This window comes from Poecilia latipinna, unplaced genomic scaffold, assembly GCF_001443285.1.
Source record: "Poecilia latipinna isolate Pla-1442-1.1 unplaced genomic scaffold, P_latipinna-1.0 Scaffold1497, whole genome shotgun sequence".
Taxonomy (NCBI): domain Eukaryota; kingdom Metazoa; phylum Chordata; class Actinopteri; order Cyprinodontiformes; family Poeciliidae; genus Poecilia; species Poecilia latipinna.
In genome coordinates this window covers 1-23,262 of record NW_015114113.1, presented here as the reverse complement: position 1 = coordinate 23,262, position 23,262 = coordinate 1, and the positions used below count along the sequence as shown (strand labels likewise).

Below are 23,262 nucleotides of genomic sequence, written 5' to 3'. Positions count from 1 at the left end.
AAGGACAAGGCCTGGAATCAGAAGATTTTTTTTTTTTTTTTTTTTGGTAAAAATGTCCAAATCATGTTGAAAAAGTTCCACACGTTTCCAGTTTTGCATTTTAACTCGGCTCACAGAGATACCTTAATGCTTCTGGATCTGACTTGATCTCTCATCAAACCAAAATTCCTTCTCTGACCTTTACTGGAGGGGTGAGGAGACCCAGTTGTTTCGATTTAGTTCTTTTTAAGCCCGCTCGTTTGAAGCCCAGCCTGGTTTCGATTCTGTTACAAGAGGCATTTGACTGGACTGTAACGGATCACAGTGCAGGACATGCTGCTTTCCTTAGACGAACGATGTTTTATTAACTTATGATTAATAAGTTAATATTATTAGTCATAATAATATTAACTTATTATTATGTTAATATAATAAGTTAATATTATTATATTAATTTAAACTTTATGATTTAAAGTTTAAAGTTTTAAACTTTAAACTGATCTCTGGCATGACATTGTGATGACCTCAGGGTCACATGGTGGTTTAAAACTTTAAACTTTAAATCATAAAGTTTAAAGTTTTAAACTTTATGATTATATAACTACCCTGAAACGATCATGTAACACGATAATAGGTCATTTGTTTCATATTGTAGTTTTGCAGTTTTGGTCTGCTGGACTTCATCAAAGAAAGTAAACATCTCCTACCTAACGTAATTTTTCATAATTTACTCTAGAAACGTGAAACTAAACATTAGAATATGTTGCTGTAACTCGAATAAATAACCAAGCTATGCTATATTTCTTTTGATTTGATCCGAGTAATAATCTTATCATATTTCCTAAGAATATTTGGTCCTGACAGGAATCCAAACTAAACACAATGTAATATAAAAAAAAATGTAAACAAGTAATATACAGGCAAACTAAAATAAAAGTAAGAGTTTTTGTGTATTTATAGAATTCATTTCTGTCATATCTTAGGAACGTAAGGAGTTCCTAAGATAACTTCTACGTCATTTTTTTTGGGGGGGGCAACAGTTATTTTGGCAAAAAGGTTATTCAGTGGATTATTTTAAAGGTGGCAATATTTAATTTAAAGAATAGAAATGAACAAATTTCCATTAGCTTTAAGTACAAAATGCAAAATGTTTTTTTTTTTTTAATGCTGGGTTGAAATGTGTTGGCTTAAAATGTAGGTAAGAGTTAAAGTGGTTAACTGTTTTGGGAATTTTATGATCCCCTAAAGAAATGACGTTTCCGTGCAACAGCGGTTGTAAACATTTCCGCTTTAGACGGGGACTTAAAACATAATTTAAAATCTGCACAGAACTCCCTGGCTTTGATAAAAAATCCTCCTGCGTGTTAAGTGTCCATTACACACAGTCCAAGTCCTGAGAGCTAAATTCTGCTTCTACGTCACTACTTAGCTGACCATTATTACATCCAGTAATTTTTATTGGGTGAGTGAAAGCAGGGACACAGCTGCATAACCTCTGCTGCATCGTGACTCGCTGTCCCGGCCAAATCCTGGCAGCGACAAACCCACCCAGCGTTAGAGGGCTGAGTTATGTCGTTTTTATTCAGTCTCTTTTAAGATAAGCAAATTGGAAAGCTGCTTCATTATTTGGACAAATTTGCCGAGGTTTCTTTGGACACTGGGTCTTCTTAAAATGTGTCTGTACTCATCAAATTATTTTTCAGAAAACTTTGCAATGCAGACATTTTTCCCTGCGAGGTCAGTGCTCGGATGTCACAGATACGTGTTTCAACACCTGGCAACGTTATACAGTCTGTGCTGGAGGTTTATTCCCCCAAAAGTTATCAGGTGCTTTCTGGAACTTACCGGAATTTCTTGATTCTTTCCAGGAACTTTAAAATCACTTCTTCCAGGTTCTTTACAAGATATTCACATGTACGTTTCTTGCAACTTTCACAAAACGTTAAAGCTACTTTCTTGTAGTTTCATAAACTTCACAAAGTAGTTTCCGGTAGACTTCCAAAAACGTACTAGACACCTTCCTAAAATTTACCAAGTACTTCCCCTTGAACTTTAATTGAACTTTTAACATGTATTCCTGAAGATTTTAAGGTTCTTTCATATAATTTACCCTCAGGGTTGCAGCTAAGTACTTCCTGAGGCATATGCAGACATATCACTGTGTGTTTTTAGAGGGCAAACAGCTGTTAAATGCAGAAAATGTCACTAGTAATAAAGTTGTCTGCCATCGTTCTGGCGCCCTCCAATAGCGTTGCGCCCCTCTGCGTTGGATATAAAGCAGAACCACTTTTTGTGCCACCGTTTATGTCGTACTAAACTTGAAACTTCCATGAACGTTTCAAGAAAGTAATCTCTATGATCCAGGAAAGTAAGTTCAAGGAAAGTACAAGTTGTATGTGTATTTATTCTCATCCAAATATCCAAAACTACGAAATATACGTTATGTTTCAAGAATTCACCTTGCAGAATCAATGGTTGGCCGACCTGCCCTTTACTATGACATCCGTGATCAATTATGTATCTAGCTACCATCAAAACAGCAAGTTATTATTTGCAGATTTGAAACTTTGACTTTTGGTTTTTGCAATATTTTTGTCAGACTTTACTTTTTTTTTTTTGTTTTAGAGATGGAGGTTACTGCATCCGGAAAGGAAGAAACCAAGGAAGCTGCTGAGATGTTGTGTCCCAGGGCAAAAAAAAAAAAAAGAAACTGTATTGACTTAGACTTTCATAACAGTGCTTCAGGTAAAAAAAAAAAAAAAAAAAAAAAAAGTCACAGACATTTTTCGGACTAGCATCCGAGTGACTGTATATATCCGTGTATATGTGTCTGTACATCTGCAACAGCTCCAGGCCCGACAGTGGATTTCTCCCATGTAATTCCACCAATTCAAGCAGTAACAGAGACCAGTTTCAGTCGATAAAACAAATCAATGAAAGTATAGAAATCTTGTTTTATTAATCTTTTACTTGCAACAAATATTTGTCCAAAATAAATAAAAAAAAATAATAATAACACAAGGTTTTCCAGATAAATGCATCTCTGTCAACAGAACACATCTGGGGATCGTCGACATCTGGCAGACGAGTAATCCTTCACGAAGGTCCAGATCCTCCCAGGCCGGAGAGCACAGCAACGCGGAGAGACAAGAAACGTAGGCTACGTCTACATGCAGTGATTTTGCAAATGTCAACAGTCAGAAAGGTTGAAAAGGTGAAAGAGTGACTGAAAAAGAAAAAGAAGCCACGCTCCTCCTTGTCATCGAGTTCAAAAACACAAAGACAAGTGAACCTGGGGTGACGGTGAGGATGAAAAGACAGTTGACAGGAAGTGAGTGTCACGCTAAAATGTGCTTTGAGTTTTTACCTTTAAGAGACGAGCCACCGCAAACGCTTTAGGCGGGAAGTGTATTCCTGGAAAACGGAACGATCCTAAACATAATTTTACTCCATACCATCTGAGAAGACAAAAAAAAAAAAAAAAAAAAAGTGATGCTGGTGTCATTATGACTGCATGTACAGGACGATGATGGGCTGACCTACTGTTCGATAAAATGACCTGACTGAAGAATTTCATTGTGACGGTGCAGCAGTGAACATTTTGTTTCACATTTCCTCCCATTACAACCTCAAGCTTTACTGCATTTTGGTGGGATTTAAGACTGAACTGTTTAACATTTACTTTTATACATATAAAATAAATATTTTTTACTTAATTTGTTAAAACTGTCCACATGTTGTGACAGTACAGCTTGAGACAGATAACCTGTGAAAAGATGGAGCTCCTCCACTTTCTCCCACTATTGTGATGTGTAGAAATGCACCGCTCCAGTCAAAAACAACCAATCAGAGGCAGGAGGCGGGTCTTAGCGCTGTCAGTCAACCTTGTGTACTTGCTCCTAAACGTTTTCAAGGCGGAGAAACAACTTAACGTTACAGGAAAACTGTGTACCCGCTGTCATAGGTGGCTATGCTAACAACCCTGACGAAAAGAGGGATGAAGATGAACACGGGGCCGTGAATGTGAAACGCCTTTCAAAAGTCGGAAAGGCTTTTGTCGAGGGGTAAAACTGTGACATCCTGAACCCCAAACGCCACTGGTCAGTATTTTAAGCCACCTCTTCCATGAAAATACACCAACTAACTCATGAACATCCCTCCTGCCTCTGTGGTCCTCCGCCCACCTCCTCTGCATAAGAATGGGAGGGCAGGGATCAAGTCAGGCTCATGAGACTCCGCAGTCTGAGACTCAGCGGCCAGAAGCAGAGAGGAGCGACTTGAGGAGCCGCTGGAGCTCGTTACATTGACGCGGCTCGAAAGGGAGGGCGGCTTCTGTTGGAGATGAACGGAGTGTCGCCGCTGCTGGAACCGCAGCGTACCTTTGATTCGGGAATCTTTCTCGGCCCTGAGACTGGGAGCTGGGAAAGTCTGATTTGAGAAGGGGAAAGCTTCCGGAGAGCTCCTGCCTCAGTCTGAGGTTAGGTAAGTACAGGCTGAAACAGCAGTGACTGGAAAACACTAGGGAATTTTGCCTTATAAAGAAAAGTGTCTGCATTTTGACTTTATTTCATTTTGTTAAAATCAACTTCTGGGTTCTCTCCTTTTTAAACCACGTAGATTCCCTCTGGGCAATTTGCTCTGCCAAGATCAGGGTGAACTCTTTAACGAACACAAACCAACCAGAATTAGGAGCTGAAGAGATAAATCAGTGTTAAAAACTTTTCTCTGTCTAAAATAACTTTTTGTGCAACAAGGGAATCCCCACTGCAGTCTGACAGGGAACTTCTATATATGTATATAAAAGAGTTTAATTTATTAGTAGTTATCAAGTATTTAAAGATTTTCAAAAACATTTTTGTTTGACAAATATATTGCCCAAAAGTTTCATCTGAACTGAGTTAGAGGTCTTCTCTCGTCATCGTTGTTTCATAAGATACAAAAAAAATAAAAATAAAAAATAGAGGTAAAAAAAAATGACACAGTGAGTTGCTCCTAATAAAACATAACTTCTTTAGAAAGAAAATAATAAAAGTTATTGTCATTAATTTTATTATTCCAACAATCAGTCTCAGTGTACGGTACAGGTCTTTCCAATTCAGTTTTTTTCTTTTTCCTTCACTTTTTATTTTTATGTCAAAAACTATTTAGACTGTGATAAAAACTGTTCTAATGAATCAGTGGAAAAATGTTTAATGTCACTGTTTGTCTTTGGTCATGTGCCAACTCTTTGAGGTCAGAAGGCCTCCCTGCCATCACCCTCATCTCTAAAATCCCCACATATATTCCCTAATCTTGGCAAAATTAATAGACCAGGAATATAATTAAATCTGCCAGAGGTATGAATCATTTTGAGCAAAACTGTACGCATACACGTTTGGCAACAAATATTCATGAAAACAAGTTTCACGTACAGGGTAAAGTGTGACAAATGCAATCCTCATGATGCATCGGTGTGCCAGACATTTATTTTCTTATTCGTGCCCAAATTGTTTTGGGCGTCTACAGAGAGACTAAAAAGCTCAAAGAGTCTAAATAAATCAATAAACTGTTTTGTTATTCCACGGTTGGTTTGGCTTCGCTCGTTTCGGGCGAGTTTCACAATCGTCGAGAAATTCCAGCCTTGCCTCAAAATATTCCACCTCTCCCTGACATTTTACCCAACGCAGATTGGGATTCCTTCTCTGACATGCAATCGATTCCTCTGCCTTCCGGAACGTTCTGGCGAATCGTCACGCAACATTTTCTTCTTCTACTTTGTGTTTCCAGGTGGACCACAAAGGAGGACATTAACTGGGAGTGTTTCCCGGACAAAAAGCCATTCCTAAAATGCCCCAAAAGATAAAAAATAAAAAAATGACCACTCGCCTCTGCTTTCTCTTGCTGGCCGCTCACGTGATGGTTGCGAGCGCGCAGCCGGAGTCAAAGAACCAAATCCCCCAGGCCTCGCTGTCCGTCACACAGAGACTCGGGCTGGTCCAGAGGAAAACCCAGGACCCCGCCAGGCCCAACATCACCATGCCGCGCCGCCGCCAGCCGCCCATGTGCACGGGGCCCACGGAAATCCGGGACACGTTCAAGCACATCAACACGGTGGTGTCCTGCCTGGTGTTTGTGGTCGGCATCATCGGCAACTCGACTCTCCTGAGGATCATCTACAAGAACAAGTGCATGCGGAACGGGCCGAACATCCTGATCGGCAGCCTGGCGCTCGGAGACCTGCTGCACATCATCATCGGCATCCCCATCAACGTCTACAAGGTCAGAGACGCTGCACGTCGTTAACCAAGCAGGTTTAATGTGTCCATTATAAATGTGAAGCGAAGACTTTTCAATATTTTGAAAGCTGAAAATTTTCAATTAAAAAAAACAAACAAACAAACAAACAAACAAAAAAACAATTTTTGAAAGTTACGGCAGGCTACTTCCATTAGTTAAGAAATCCGGTTGTTGATCACGTGACTCGAGAAAAGTGTTTCCAATGCAGTTTTGTGAAATACGCTCACCTCAACCACCAAAAACATTTTATACAAAAACTTGAGTGTTTTTTTTTTTTTTAATTGTCGTGTTTCCATTAATCAAATTTATTCTTCTTATTTACGTAATTGTATGGTCAATGGAAACACAGCTATTGAGGTGACAAACTCCATATACGTGATAATGGCTACCCATGCGGCATTTTGGGGAAATTTGTCGTTGACATTTTTACAGAAGAGTTGATTCCGGGGCAGTTTCTTATTCATGGGCAACCACCCAGGGCGACATATTGAGGGAGGACGGCATCAGCGCCACCCTTTCTGCCCCGCTCTCTCAACCAGGGGACCTAATGCAAAGCACCCATCCCAGCCACTGCTCAACAGCCTCGTTGAAGAGCGGGGGCGCTGGAAGGGTGGTTCGCCCAGGGCACCAAACAGGCCAGAACCGGCTCTATACAACACCACTGAATGACAAACTCAACGTTTGATGTACTTTGCATGCTGTGAGAGCTCTGGCAGAAATAGCTGCTTTTAAATGTGTATAAAACTTTGTCAATATCCTCCTAACATAAAAAACAAAACAAAAACAATTTCGCAATTGCGTTGTTTTTATCAAATTAGCACAATTGAAATCACACGTGAATAAGTTTATTCACACAAGTCATTAAAAAAACATGCAGCGCCATCATCCTCCTCCAACCACTTCCTGCCGTCTTCTTCTTCTTTTCCCCCAGTAGTAACATCCGGTCGTTGATCACATGACTCCTGTGATTTGAAAAAAGTGTTTCCGTTGCAGTTTTGCGAAATACCCTCATTTCGCAAAACTGAGGGTTTTGCGAAATGATCCTTGAACAAAAACTTTTTATCCCCCAAAAATATTTTTTCTAATTCCAATTTGTGCAATCATATGGTCAAAGAAACCGCAGCTGCAGATAGATTAGTATCCTTCTGCACTTTAAACCCTCCACCCACACCTATTCCTCCTTATGTCCACATAATGAAGCGCACACCAGTGAAAGTGGAGACGTAGTGCGTGTAGAAAGGTGTGTGTGTGTGTGTGTGTGTGTGTGTGTGTGTGTGTGTGCTCCTGAAATGTTATTACTTCTCTGGACTCTGAGCCTCTTCATATCCCCCCATGTCTCTCGGCATGTTATTGTGCGTCAGGCTCACTTTGCGAGAGCGAGGGCCAGAGAGAGCCGGAGTGTCCGTATATTTGGGTAAGTGGGCAGGCGTGTTAAAACAACTGGTGGTCGCAGTTACATACCAGAGCGGAGACGTGGACCAGACAGGGTGGTACGGAGAGAGAGAGAGAGACGTGGGGGTCACATATGATTTCAATTGATTTCCACTCACATTCCTGTCCCCCATCCAAGAAAAGCTTTAAAGGCTTTGTGTTGTACATGATTCTCGAACTCCAGGAGCTCAAACTTCTCATTCGGTTGGAAAGCTGACGGGTCAAAAGTGAGGCGTGCGGGGCTTCGCTGTGTGTTTCTTTCTTTCTTTTTTTTTTTTTTTTAAGGACAAGGCTGCGATGTTTTACCTGACAAAAACTGTGAGTTCAGGTTCGTGCGCTGTCCTGGAGAAGACAGGCTCTTTGCATCAGTCCCTGCCTCGGCTTTCACTCGCTGAACTTCTGCTCATGTTGCAATCTGTCTGCAGCTCCTGGCAGAGGACTGGCCGTTCGGGGTGACTCTGTGCAAGGTCGTACCATTTGTCCAGAAGGCGTCCGTGGGGATCACCGTGTTGAGCCTGTGCGCTTTGAGCATCGACAGGTACGCTTGCTCAAAACCCACGCATCACGCAAACACACACTTCCCTCTTGTCACGTTAGCTTCTTTTTCTCTCTATCGCTTTAATTTTTTACTTAAGCAGTTGGAAACTTCACATTACGAAATACAGAGCTGGGGATTGTTGGACTTTTTTGCATTTCGACACACATTTGGACATTTCTCCGATTGACCCAACACAAAATGTACAATGGCGAAATCAGTGATTTTTTATTCAATGTTCTGTAGTCTGATACCTCTAAACAAAACTCCCAGCAAACAACTGCAGTTAGCAGATGTTAGCATCCTTCTGTATGTAATTCAATCTCAGTATCCAGACATTGTGGGAAGGCTTGGAAGTTTCGTTAAGTCAAGTAAAGTCAAGTTTATTTGTATAACACATGGTTAAAGCCACGCCCGGGGAGAAGGGGCTTTGAGAACCAAGCAACTTCACAAAGACCAAGGAACACGGCAGACATGAAGTCCAAAGCGGAGGTTAATCCATGTGAAGGTGCACACACCTGCAGACCTACTGAGACACAGCCATCTGCCTACACTTACAGGTCATGTGAGGAGAAAACCCGAACGTCTAGAGGAGCTTCAGAGACTCAAAGCAAATATGGCCGTTATGAATGAGTGGCAGAAGAGACTCAAATTGAGGGTTTTAGCCGACGTACAAAATGTCTAGTGGCAAACTAACACATGATCATCCCCCCGCAGAGAAACCCGGTGGAGGCAGTGTTGTGTTGTAGGGATGTTTGGAAAGCTGAACCTGCAGAGAGGCTGGTGCAGCGGAATAGTTGCAATCACAGCGTCGTCTATCGGAGTGGTCTGATCAAACTTTACATCTAACTCTAACTGAGGATGAGTCTTATTTGAATTAGAGATGCATCAGACCCGAGATTAATATTTGTGTTGCTCTGATATTGAAAAATGTTTGATTGGGTATTGGTAGCAATGTGCCCGATCCATAATATTCAGTCTAATTCTATGCTTTGTGCTCTGAGTGACGTCATGCTTTATTAAAATAAAAGGAGTTTTGAGTCAGTTCAGCTGATTTTCTGTATCGGATCTGTATCGGCCGATACTAAGCCTCAGATATCTGTATCGTATCGGAAGTGAAAAAGTGGATCGGTCCATTCCTGGCTGTACTGTATGACAAAAGCGGGGAAAAGTTAAAAGTTGAAGGAGTGCAAATGCTTTCGCAAGGCGTTGTATTGGAAGCGAACTGCATGCCGTATCCAAACCAAACACTAAATCACATTGTGTTTTTTTTTCCCCCCCTAAAAAAGGATCCAGCCATTTATTTGTCTAAATCTAACTTATTTAAGGATCGCATTCGGTTTTCCAGGTATCGTGCCGTGGTCTCCTGGAGCCGCATCAAAGGCATCGGCGTTCCGAAGTGGATGGCCATCGAGATTGCCCTCATCTGGATCTTATCCGTTATCCTGGCCGTTCCAGAGGCTATAGCCTTCGACATGATCACCATGGACTACAAAGGGGAGCAGCTGAGGATCTGCCTGCTGCACCCCATGCAGAAGACGGACTTCATGAGGGTGAGCGGAGACACGCCGACTCTGAGAGGCCTTTTTCTTCTTCTTCTTTCTGTCTAAAATGAGCAACGGTGCGTGCTGACTCAGCCACGCATGCTCCAAAAACGCAAATGTGCGAGGGTGCAGATCTGCATGCTGTGTGCAAATACGAAAGCTTTCTTAGCAAAGCGCCACACTTAGAGTCACAGCGTGACGCCTGGACGAGGGAGGCTGGAAAGAGCTCATGGATGATGAAATAATATATATCACAGATTGAGATTGCTTGTTTTTACTTTGCATGACATTCCTCTTGCTAAAAAGTAACAACTGGACCTCCGCGTATTGCCACTGATAAATCAGCATTTGGTAAAAGGACGTCCTGCATGATGCCAAACCCACCCCTGAGTTTCCCCCTCCACTCCTGTGAAGGTTCAGGCGGCGGCTACGCTCCAGTAAATCAGCTTCTTACATGCTTTATCTCCAGCTCAGAGTGCTCCAACACAGATGTTTGAACGGAATCCAACGCGGTCCCTTTGTTCTCTTTCTTTTTTTTGGGCAGTTTTATAAATCAGCAAAGGACTGGTGGCTGTTCAGCGCGTATTTCTGCTTGCCGTTGACCTGCACGGCCATCTTCTACACCCTGATGACCTGCGAGATGCTGAGGAAGAAGAACGGGGTGCAGATCGCCCTTAGCGACCAGATCAAACAGGTCAGAGAAACACGGGGTGAAAATTCACAGCAACATTCACTTAGCCTTTCATAGAGAAACAAAAATGTGGGTGCCATATTTTCACCGTGTTATTCATGCATTTATAAACGTATCACTCAAGCTAAATATTTAGTTTACAAACTATACACTTAGATCTCAAATTAAATATTTAGTCAGGGAGATAATTATTTATTTTGCAAATTAATATTTAGTTCCAAACTAAATGTTTAAGTCAGAACTAAATATTTAGTTTTTAAACTAAAGTTTGGTTTGAAGTTTCAAACTAAATATTTGAAACATTTAGTTTGAAAACCCAGCTTTTATTTTGCTATATATTTCCGCTTAGTTGCAAGCTAATTTGCATACTAGCTACATATTTAGCTTGGACCTAAACATTTAGTTGCAAGCTAAATATTTAGTTAGCAACCTAAATGGTTAGTTGGCAAGTTCAATATTTAGTTTTAAAATTAAATACTTTGACAGATAAATAAATCTAATAAAGTTAGCAAAATAAATATTTAGTTTGAAAGCTAAATATTTAGCTCACACCCAAACTTAAGACCCTTAAACACTGAATTGGGAACAAAATGTTTAGTCTTCACACTAAATATTTATCTTCCTCACTAAATATTTACTTTGTGAATAATTTTTTAAATTTGGAACTCTGATATTTATAAATGAAAATATAACTTTGAAAAATGAACTCACACATTTTATTCTCTGTGATCGACTAAGTAAACTTAAATTTGCCATTAATTTTTTTAACTGTGTAACTTTATAAACGGCACATCAGATACCTACAGTCCTGCTGTCAAATTCGGTTGGTGTCGATAACGAAGCGACTAAACCTTCTGTACTAAATGTTAACAACGCCTTAAAAAGCTTCAGAATAACTGTTTTTTTTTTGTTTTTTGTTTTTTTTTTGTAATCAACTTGATCTGAAATGACGACAAATTTAGGGGAGAGCACCATGTGTTTCTGTGATGTATATCTCCACAGAGGCGCAGTCATGTCCAGGCCAAGTCATGATGGATGTGTGTGTGGCTGTGTGTGTGTTTTTGTAACCAGCGGAGGGAGGTGGCCAAGACGGTGTTCTGTCTGGTTCTGGTGTTCGCTCTCTGCTGGCTTCCTCTCCACCTCAGCCGCATCCTGAAGCTCACCATCTACGACGAGAAGGACCCCAACCGCTGCGAGCTGCTCAGGTGCGGATCAGGGAAAACACACGCGCCATTTACTCAGGCCACAGCTTGCCAAAGAAAATACTATGAAACACTGAGGCATGGGCTCTGTTCTTTTTAACAGTTTCTTTTTGGTGCTGGACTACATCGGCATCAACATGGCTTCTGTCAACTCCTGCATTAACCCCATTGCCCTGTACATGGTCAGCAAGCGCTTCAAGAACTGCTTCAGGGTAAGACCAAACTCTGTCATGCAAAATCCACATTTTACGCTTTTCTGTGCATCCTTTTTGAGTCCTACTGTTTCCTAAAAAAAAAAACAGCCCAAGCGCTTAAGAAAAACCCACCCAGTTGTATTCTGGCAGTAAGTTCATGTTTTTTGGTGTCTGGAGAATGACGTAATTCAAAAACCTCCAGATGCTCCTGCACAGAAACTCACATTTTATCCAGAGAGACAGTGAATTGCAAAATCTGCGCTCTGAACCCTAGAGTCACAAATCAGCAGGCACTGCCTGTTGCCTAGCAACCCCAGCAAATGCCAGTCCATCACCTGGCAACCCAAACCGAGTTCCAGCACAACTGGTCAACTGGTTTTTCCCACTGTACAATGGCTGCTGGAAAATTCAAGTGTTTTTGTTGTCGACTTACTATTCAGAAACAAGTTGCTGCATTCTTGTTGGTTGTGCAGGAGGCTCCACTTCTATTTTTCAAAGGAGCTCAAAATAGACAGAACTGACCGGTCTAAACATTATCCAAGAATGAATTTGTACAAAAAAAAAATTAATAAAGTTGTTTTGTATCATCCACAGACCTGTTCTAAGCTGTTTAAGGGAAATATAATGGTCCACCTTTAACAGACAAGCATATACATTTTCACCCTGACAATTTGATTCAAGTCAATTTGGTTTATTTGCGTAACTAATTCACCACATGTCATGTCAAGACACTTTCCAGAAAAGTAAATCTAATCATGCACACATTCCAACTGATCCTTGTTATGAAACAATGCAGCTGGGCTTAGTTTATTACTTAAATTGGTTAAAAAAAAAGGTTTCCCTCTCTAAGGACACATAGCAGATTTAGCTTTCGGGTTGAGTCGAGTTGCTATATTTTGTGTTCTTCTGTCATGTTAAAGTTTGTGGTTTTAACATGACAAAATGTCAACAAGTCAAAGGGCTGTTTGTTGCAAGGTAAAATGTATGTTTGGTAAAAACATAACGTGCATAAAATAGCTGAAAATGTGACATTCTTTTCCTTTAAATTCACCCCTTTTCTCCCGTTCCAGTCCTGTCTGTGCTGCTGGTGCCTGCCTGCCGAAATGCTGATGGACGAGAAGCAGTCATGTATGAAGCTCAAAGTCACAGAGCGATCCTCCGAGCAGAGCCACTCCCGCCTCACCAACAAGTCCAGCAGCGCCTGAGGAGTGAGGAGGGTGCAGCAAGAGGCGGGGGGATGAGGACCCAAAAACAAATTTGACGTACCACCGAGTGAACGAGGCCGAATTCTTTTCTCCTGGAAGATGCCATACGAGCGCTCCAGATGCGCCTGCACAGAAACTCACTCTTTATCCGGAGAGAGACGGGAGCGGAGCGTCAGCGAACTCCAAAAAACTCCAGTCCGGGTTTTGTGTTTCATTTTCTTCTTTTTTTTAAAGCTGAAGCCACATAAATATGAGTTGGAAAGAAGAAGAAAAGAAAAATGGTAAAATTGAAGAGTGTTGCTCTGAAAAGGGTTAAAGGTCATTCCGCTGCGACAGCAAATCAAACCCGCAGTCTGGAAGGAGGCTGTAACTTTGACTCAGTGAATCTCATCGTATGGACGGTTGCACAATGCAGACGATCATGCAGACGATTATGAATGCGGTTCTGTGGTGGCTCTGAGGCTGCTGTTGTTCATGTGATGTATATCCAGTTAAGTGAATGTATGTGTTAATCATCTTGCATGCTTTGCATACTTACTGCAAGGGGTGTAACGAGATCGCAGCACGAGCCCTTGCAATATCGAAACGCCATCTGGTTGCTGTTTGTCTCTGATTATGTCTGTTGAAGTAAGAGTAAGCTGTTCTGACTTTTAACCTGGTACTTTGTTTCTCTTATTCTTTGAGTCTCTTATTTTGAAGTAAGTAAGGAAGTAGTTGAGTTCTGTTGACAGAGTCAAATAATAAATACCGCTCGTCAGCCTGACTGGCAACATTCGGTTACATTGGGTTTGAAGACGCCTGTGTCACTCTTAAAGGTTTGATTTGTGTGATGTGAAAAGTGTTTCTGATGCAATTTTGTGAAATACTCAAATTTTGTTTACTGAAAAAACACCTCATCTTGGGACAAAAATATTTTACCGAAAATGTGCTTTAAAAAACCAAACAAACAAAAAAACTTGGTGCAATTTCATTCAGCAAATTTATTTTTGTAATTCCAATTTGCACTCTTCGGTGTAGAGGCCGTTAAAGAGTAGCATATTCTCAAACATAGTTATTTTCAGTATCAGCAAATATTTTCCCATTTCAAATATGTGCAAAACTTTGTCAATATTCAGCTAATGTCGAAAAAGCACAATTTCGCAATTGTGACATTTTTATTTAATAAGCAACACGATCAAAATCATACATGAATAAATTTGTTCACACGAGAAGTCATTAAAAAAACATGCCGCGTCATAATCCTCCAGCTACTTCCTGTCGTCTTCTTCTTTGTGGTTTTCATCAGTAGTAAAGTCCGATTGTTGATCATGTGACTTGTGTGATGCAAGTCACACAAGTGTGTTATTTTGCAGTTTTGCAAAAATAAACACAATGTTGATACGGCCACAAAAAAAGAGAGAAGAAAAAGCACCTCATCCTGGTGGCAAAACTTTGTATTTATTTTTTTTTTTTTTTTTAAATTGGCTTGTTTTCTTTTTCGATAGATCAAATTGCACAATTAGAAAAAAAATGGAAACTTAGCTAATAAGGAGAAAAAAATGAACATTAATTTTCTATATGTCAAGACAGAGCTGTAGTTCATTCAGGCAGTGAGAGAGTGCAAGTATTCTAGCAAACACCAGGAAGGCTGGACACACTGCAGAAAACTTGCTCTGTTTTAATCACAGAGGTTTCAGGCTGTTCTTATCATGTTTTGTAAACCTCAGAGCTAATATAAGAGTCACACGCAATACCTAAGAAAGCAGTAAAACCTTATTTTACAGGAACTCTTTGATGCACACAGTGTGACATCACCACTGCCTTTATTACAAACCTCTCAAAGCAGGATCGGCAGATTCAATTGTGTTTAAATTTTATTTTAAAAGTCTTTCTTACATTTCTAAATCAAACATGTTTTGATTGGTTGAACCTGAAGTGGATATTTCTACCCTGAACAGAAATTCTTTGACAGATTCATGAAACCTTCGCGGTATTGTTTTTGGCTTCAGCTTCCACCAAGCTTTGACATTGTGCATTATGTGTAAACAAACCAAAACTCGACTGAGTTATTTCACAAACGTTTCCAGATTCCTTGTTGCCGAAACTCCCCATAGATTGAACGGATCGCTGGACTCCAGATGTGGACAATTACAGCAAATGGGTCGGAGAAGGATCTCTGAGCACCACGAATCTGGAACGTGCGCGCGGGTTGTTTGGTACTAAATACTACGTACATCTATAATTACACGCATCTAGCACCACTGAGATCTCTTCCCTTTTATTATGTGTGTTAATCAAAAACTGGGCTTTCTTAGTTTACCCAAGAACATGAAAAAAAAAATGCATCCACATATACACTGTGGGAGCTAGCTTGTAGCTTTACCACGCTACAAAAGATTTGTTCTTTGTTCTTTTCTTGCTCGATATTTTAAACTGAAAGTGTTGCTTGTTTTAGCGACGGTCATGTTGGTTTGCATGTTGTGCCATGGTTGAAAGACTTTTTGTCACTTTAATTTTTTTATCCACTTATAATTCTAAGTTTTGACCAAATGAGTTGTTTCCAAATGGAACCAGCTGATTAGCCTCTCTGAAGCTGACATGTGACTCAGACTGCAACCAAAAATGCAAAAACCTAAGGTCTTTTTCAGAATAAAGTCATTCTGAAATGGAAAAAAAAAATTAAAATGTCATATCGTTTGCCACATTAGTGCTTTAAGCCTGTATTTCCCCACTGATTCCTAAACTACTGAAGTCATGTTGTTCTGTACAGGTCAGGCTGTTTGTGTGACTTTAATTGATGGCTGGCCTCACTTTTTCTATAATCCTGTCTGACTCATTACCTTCGCTGGTAAGCGGTGACATACAGATTTTCTTCCAACACACAAAATAATAATAACAATAATAATAATAATAATAAAAGATGTTATGAAAAAGAGACCCTGTAATTTTTATTTTACTTTATTTAATCAATATGTGATGAGATGGATGGTAATTATTGCTTACAGCATTATGTATATTTGTCTGTCTTTGACTGTGTTCTTTATGGATGCTGGTGTGTGTGTGTGTGCGTGTGTGTGTGTGTGTGTTATAAGGTTTTGTGCTTGTTGGCTTGACTAAAATGTGACAGCAGGCGGCATCATGTGATGATGGACGCCAGCACAGAACATTACTGTGATCTTTCAATTTGTTTTTTACCCAACTCTTCGTCTCCAACTACACACACACACACACACGTTTGCATGGCTATCTTTGAGGGGACTTTCCACTGATTTCCATTCATTTCTACAGCCTAAACCTAACAATAACCGAACTCAATTCACACCTTAGTCCTAAATCTGACCCCTGACCCAAAACGGTGTTTCCCTTTGTGGGGACCAGGCTTCGGTTTCCACAAGGAGCAGGGGTCCCCACAATGTCGTATGTGTCAGGAAAATGGTCCTCACAAGGTATTACAAACACACACACACACGCACGCACACGCACGCACGCACACGCACACACACACACTTGCAAAAAGAATGAATTCTGACCTGGAATCTGGCTCCGAGCTAACCAGTGTCACGCATGTCACATTAGCTGTCATAGAAGCTCTTTGTCCGCCGATCTCTCACCACCCCTCATCTTATTTCTTCACTTTGCCTTTTTTTTCTCCTCTTTTTTTTCTCTGTTTTCTTTCTCTTTGCATTCCTGCCTTAGCCCCTCTCCCTGTAATCTCTCTCTCTCTCTCTCTCTCTCTCTCTCTCTGCTGCTGCTCTTCCAACATGCCTTCAATCACCAAGCTGTGGTTCCATGTTAAATCAGACCCAACGGTGCTCTGAGCAGGTCTAATTGAAGAGAATCGCATTCAGAACATTCGTCTCTGAAATGTTTTTGGCTCCCAACAGAGGCTGAAATAATATATCTGGCTCCGGTTCCTGTTGGCTCTCAAAAGACTTGATGGATTGTCTGCGAGAAAACAAAAAGGGAGCAGCGTGTGAAGTGAAAGTCGTCCAGGAGGACGTCTGCTTAGCGACCTTTGAATTGGTTTTCAGCGGGCTCCGGGCCGATTGGTAATTGGATATTTTTTTTTATCAACATAACTAAATCAGGGTAGAAAACTGTTTTTTTTTAAATACATTTTTATAAAGTTTTACCGACTAAATCCATTTAATTGAGGATAATTTCTGTTCTGTGAAGGTCTACGAGGTTTTTCAGACATTAGCGAACAAAACGAACAAGGAACACACCAAACAAAAGATCTAGTATCTAGATTTATAAAAGCCATGTTCCCAGGGTCTTATACATCTGATTTTCTTTTTTCTGTGCCACAAGTTTCAGAACTTTTAGCCTGAAAGCGACACAATCTTCTATGCACCGGCGCCATTCCCACTTAGAAACGCAGTGGTGGCAGGGTCATGCTACGGGAATCTTTTTCTACGGCAGAGACAGGAAAGCTGGTGAGAGTTTACAGACACCTGTAAATGAAAGGAAGCAGTTTGTCACATGGCTGGCAACAAGACAGACCCACAGCATGACACTACCACTACCGTGCTGGACTCTTCACCCAACATTCTGAGGTTTAAAAAGCTCAACTTTGGCTCAAACAAAGTGAAAATAGGTAAATTTTTGTCATGTCTGACAAAGAAAAAAGCAATTCTGAAGGGCGTTTGGTTTTAATTTACTAGCAGCATTTTACGAATTAGGTTAAGTAAACCTGAGCTGAAGAAGGAAAAAAAAAACAAACACTTTTCTTAGGAAACGTGATGATTTGCTCTCGGAGGCTTCAAATCATGTTCAGTTTATCGTGAAGAATTTCAGTAAAAAAATACATATTAGTGATTCTCATGATGTATGAAGACAATGTTTGTTAAAACTAATAAAAACTTCAGGAGGAGCGGTGTTGAAGCGGTTCCGTTACCTTTGAGCATTTCTGACAAAACCCTCAGTTGTTTACTTGACACTAAAAGCCAAGGAAAACCTCTGAGGATTACTCAAAATGTGACATTTGAGGTCTGTTGCCGTGGCTCCGGCGGTCTGAAGGGCCCTCGGCCCAGAAAATGGGCCATCAGAGAGGAACAGGGTGAACACCAGGGTTTTCCAAATCAGCCCTTCGCAGTTTTTCAAACCAAACCTTTCTGTGGGTACTCCGTGTACTGGAGAGCGGCCAAAAACAAACTTTTATCCTCTGTTAGCATCACAAATTAGAAGACTCGAGTAACAACAAGCAAAATCGTGTTAAACAAAGGAAAATAACGGGACGGCTCTCATGCATGCCCCTGTAAACTAACCAATATTTGTAATGGTTTTTTCAGGTTTCCACTCTGTGTTTAGGGTTTTTTTTTCCCCCTATCTTTTTTATTGTAACTGCAGATTTTATTTTATTTTACTTTATTATTTTACTTATTTATTTTTCTGCTGTTCGGACTTTCAATCAGATCACAAGATTCTTATTCCAGCACCGTTTTTAAATTTAAAATTCAATTTAAAAAATACTTCAGTGAAGTTTCTGTGAGGAAACCTCCTTACACTCAGATGTCTGCTTGTGTGAAAGTCAACTTACTGTGGATGTTAAATTATTATTTTTTATTTTTTTTATGGAAAATTTAACACAGGATGTTCTGAAAATACATTGACAAATTTTTTAAAACTTGCATTTTCTCCTTTTTTAGAGCATTCAAAAGAGCGCTGTAAATCTATTAGGCTTCTCCTTGCTACTCAGACAGCAATACTGAGTTTTAAACGTTATATAAATGTTTAAAAAATATAGAAAACTTGCATTTGGCCCAGTAATTTAAATTAATTCTGGATTTTCACTAATCCGAACAGGAGCCAAACCAACTAAAATCCTTTGTAACAAATTACTGCATTCTTTATAGCTTTCTTATTTATGCAGCAGACCCATGATGCTGCCACCACCTTGTTAGTTGCTACACAGTTCATCTGGGCACGTGCAAATTTCAGTCAAGTTTGAAAGTGTTGATTTTGAAGCAAGGGGGTGGGGTTCCTTCTCCATCTCGGCTATGCGTATGATGGGCTGAAATGTAGCAACATCTCCATGTGTTTTTGTGTTTTTCCTTCCAGATTTACGTCGATTGAAAACATTTAATACAGCTGGGATGGGGTGAGGGGTTGAGGGGAGCCGAGTGACTCATAACTGCTAGAAAAAGAGCAGTAAATTTGGGATGAAAGGCAGACTCTGAGGGGTTTTTTTGCTCAAAGGACGTCAAAAGAACCATTGTAAACATGTCAATGAGGGGAACTTCACAGCAAAAGGGCAACATCTTACCAAATAGTTTTGCTCTAATTTCTAATGCAAACACATTTAGTACATTTGAAATAAAACAAAACTAGCTTATAATAATGTTTTGGCAAGATGTGGAAGCTTGTTTTAAGTGAACAATTCCTTTACATTGATGAAAAGTGCTAGTTCCACTGGCAGATTATTTGATTTTTCACACGGAGAAAATGTCTTTTATTTGTCGATTAAATGTAGATTTTTTTATATCGATATTCAGGAACTATTCACTGAAAACTAGCTACACCGAAAATACTGGATAAGGTTTTGTCTTTTTGCAGTGTATAAAAATAATATCCTCCAAACTTACCAATAAAATAACACATTTGGGTTGAGACTGTGGACCTCCAGCTTCCTCCACATGCCTCAGCAGAACAATAAATATGTTACTGAAAAAAACAAAACGAAACACCAGATGCAGGAATAATTCTGCGTCCAACACAAACATACCTGACGTAAACAGTTTGTCCTCTTCTGTCCTCTGACAGGTAAGGGGTCTTAAAGTTCAGGTTGGAAGTTTAGCCAATCTGACTTTTTTTCCCCAAAAAAACTTTCCGCTCAATATAATATTTTGCTCTTTTTTTTGTGCTTAACAGCAGCCTGTACCAGCATTAAAAATAAAATGTGAACATGATAACAGCTGCTTTCCAAAAGTTCAAAAGGTAGACATTTTTAATATTTTAAAGGCAACATTCACAAATTTTCTTCATATCACATTGTAAGTAAAATCTGCATCTGATAAGCCTGCAATAATTTAAAGTGCAGGCGGGAGCGCTTGATGTTTTCTGATTCCATCTGAGTTTTTAGCATATCTGTGGTGGATTGATAACAGAAGGAGGCGAGTATTCGGTCTCTGCCACGGCATCTGCTAGCATTTGAAAAGAACAAAGGAAAATGTGCTTCTTTTTTAATAGAGTGAACGTGTGTGTTGCTTTGTGTTAGAGGGAAATAACGTCAAGGAAAGAACACACCGGTGATTTTCACACTTCAAGGAATGCCTGATAAACGAAACACACACACACACACGCACACGAATGCAGCTCATCCCTCCACAGATACACGAATGTCGCACTTTGTGCATCGAAAACACACCCTCTCGCGCGTGTGCGCGTGCGTTAGCAGCGGCAGAAGGTGAGCAGACGCGGCTAGCAGGAGGAATTCATCAGCTTGACGAAGCGTCGACTCTGGAGTATTTCTCCCATCTATCTCCTCCCTCAGATGTCCTCTCCATCAGGGGGACGGTGAATTTTGCGTCTCCGTCCCTTCCTGTTAGCGCACGTGGCTTTTTACTGCTTGTCTGAACGATAAGACGACAACCCCGTCGGGGCAGGACAAGATAAAGAGTCACTTCGAGGCCAGGAGCGCACATATGGAGAGCATGTGTGTTTGAAAGAAAATCCCACAAGGCAAGTGTGACAGTCCTCCTTGAAAACTTCGACCACTTTTGTCCCGAATGACGTCAGAAAAATGTTAACATTTAGCACGAAAACATCCATTAGAGTTCCTTGAAAAGGATTTTGAAGACTTTTTTTTTTTACCCCTTTAAAGCTGCAGTATGTAATTTTTTTTTTATTTTTTAAATTAAAAAACATTTAGCATATTTGTTCAAACTGTCACCCTGGACAGTATGGTATGAGGCACATAATCTGTGAACAAATTGAGTTCCTCTGTCTGCTAGAAACAACCAATCAGAACCCGTGTGTCTTAGCGCTGTCAATCAGTATCAACCCCAACCCTACCTCTCTTTCTCTTTCTTTCTGCAATCGCTACAGCTTTCCCCCTTTAGTAAACGCTGTTGTGAATGTTCAGGCTAGTTAGCATAGCCACCAGTGATGGCGGATAAACGGCTTTCCTGTACTGATAAATTGTTTCTCTGTCATTAGCACATTTAGCAGCGCATACCCAAGGATCAGTGACAGCTAAGACCTTCCTCCTGGCCCTGATTGGTTGTTTCTAGCAGGCAGAGGAACTCAGTTTGTTTCACAGATTATCTGCCTCATACCATACTGTCGTGACATGGTGACAATTTAAACAAATATGCTAAATGTTTTTTTTATTCTTTTTTATTTATTTAGATGGCATTAGCAGGTCAGGGAGGATTTGGAGGAGATTGATGTTTTCACAGACTAACAAATATGTAAAAGAAACATGTTCTTATAAAAGTTACATACTGCATCTTTAAAGCAACAAACATCTGTAATTTATTGCTATTTAGAGCATCACAACAAGGTGCGTCATTTTCAACCGGAAGGGACTCCTTGATTGATTTTAAATAAAAAAAAAGTGATTGACTTATCCATCCAGAAATTTGGTATATCCACCTAATCCATGTAGGACAGGGGCGTCCTAACTTTTCGCCATTAGAAGTGGAGTCACATAAAATTTTGACAGTCCAGTGAGGAGCATTTGTAGACTGTAACCAGCCTAAGGAGGCTTTCGATATACGGAAACGCACTGCAATAATCCAGACGAGACTAAGCAAAAGCATGAATTAAGAATTCAATTTCAAGAGCAGAAATGATGGGTCTAAGTTTGGCAATGTTTCACAAATGGTAGAAACAGGATTGGACCAGAGATGGGTGATGATTTTCAAGCGTAAGACCTGAGTTGAAAGTTATCCCAAGGTTTCTATGAGAAGCCAAATAACCCAGAGACCCAAAGATCTGCTTTATCTTTACAGTTTTTTTTTTTTGTGGCGCAAATCTATTTCCGTCTGTTTTTCCTCTTCATTTAATCAAAGAAAACGCATTGCAATGAAGCTGTTAATTAAATCCAACCACTTTAGTGAAATGTGCAATTTTAAAACTTGATTTGGAGGAAAAGAAAAGCAAAAGCAACAGTGGCTCCAATACAGAGCCATGTGGAACACCGAATCGAACAGGACAGGAATGAACCACCAGTGTTACTCAACAGATGGAGAAACACGCGCTTAGGTGAAAGCATATTTGTGTGCTAGAATGGCCTAGTCAAAGTCCAGACCTGCAACAGACACTTTTTTTTATCCAGATTGACTAAACGTGAGCTATGCTACAAAACAAACAAAAAATTCATGGGGTATCAACTCTATGCTGAACAGTTTGTGTTGGCCTGTATGTATGGAGAATGCAAATATGTCTGTCAATAGTTTTTTTTTTGTATTATACTTTTTAAATATCCCATGACTTAAAAAATGTTTGAATGAATAAAACCCTGAAAACAGATAGAAGGATTGGCAAACCAGTGCACACAGAAACAAGCAGCTTAATCAAACATATGGCGAGCGTAAAAGTCTAAAACCGAAACAAAAATATTAATGACGCCCATATTTATTTCCTGTTTTTCCCCGTAAACATTACAGCTTCGCGTTGTGTCTGTACATTACCTCCAGAATTAAGCAACTATCTTTCATGTTTCTTCGTCTTGACGGAAAACAAAACGTGGAGGACCGTGTTTTTTCTCTTTTTTTTTTCTTTTTTCTAAAACATGTGTTCTGCCTCTCAGTGACAGAGGAGCAAATGTAAACTCATGTTGCAGTAATCCAGTCCTGTTCACAGCTGCCGTTATGAGCGCTGTCATGGGAGGAAGCCATGTTTGTTTCAGGCCAAACCGGCACTTTCTTGAATCTGCTGCAGCAGGAGGCTTGATTCATTCGGATTTATCAGCCTCGCTACAAAACCGATGAGGATATTCGTCATGCTAGAGGTGCAAATGTTTGACATGGAAATGTTCAAACAATATTTTGGGAAATATTTATCCTGCTCCATCTAAGTGTTTCCGTTTAACAGATTGGTTTGTTATTCACTGACTTTTAGACAGGTTAAAGAAAACTTCTGGAAAGATTTATTTTGGTCACGCCTCATAAAGTCAGTGTTTTAACAAGGATGTATGAACTTTTTTCTGTCCGCTGAATATACTGAATGTTGTGTAGAAATCAATACATTCCCCCAGCTCCACTCTTTCAGTCAGACTCTAA

The 23,262-nt window shown here is 40.1% G+C and overlaps 1 protein-coding gene across 1 annotated transcript; it reads left to right on the top strand.

Moving 5' to 3' along the window:
- Positions 1–4,194: 4,194 nt before the first annotated feature.
- Positions 4,195–13,820, top strand: ednrba (endothelin receptor Ba). The gene is made up of 8 exons (XM_015057860.1): positions 4,195–4,461; positions 5,746–6,237; positions 8,112–8,224; positions 9,570–9,774; positions 10,310–10,459; positions 11,528–11,661; positions 11,762–11,870; positions 12,923–13,820. Exons 2-8 carry the CDS (start codon positions 5,806–5,808, stop codon positions 13,055–13,057), a joined length of 1,278 nt encoding a protein of 425 aa, XP_014913346.1. The 5' UTR covers positions 4,195–4,461; positions 5,746–5,805; the 3' UTR covers positions 13,058–13,820.
- Positions 13,821–23,262: the final 9,442 nt, after the last annotated feature.

Bases quoted from the DNA above. Each gene is read 5' to 3' on its own strand.
- ednrba (XM_015057860.1), top strand. From the start codon at position 5,806: ATGCCCCAAAAGATAAAAAATAAAAAAATGACCACTCGCCTCTGCTTT. The intron at 8,225-9,569 runs GTACGCTTGCTC...TCGGTTTTCCAG, and splicing joins TGCGCTTTGAGCATCGACAG to GTATCGTGCCGTGGTCTCCT. The intron at 11,871-12,922 runs GTAAGACCAAAC...CTCCCGTTCCAG, and splicing joins GCTTCAAGAACTGCTTCAGG to TCCTGTCTGTGCTGCTGGTG.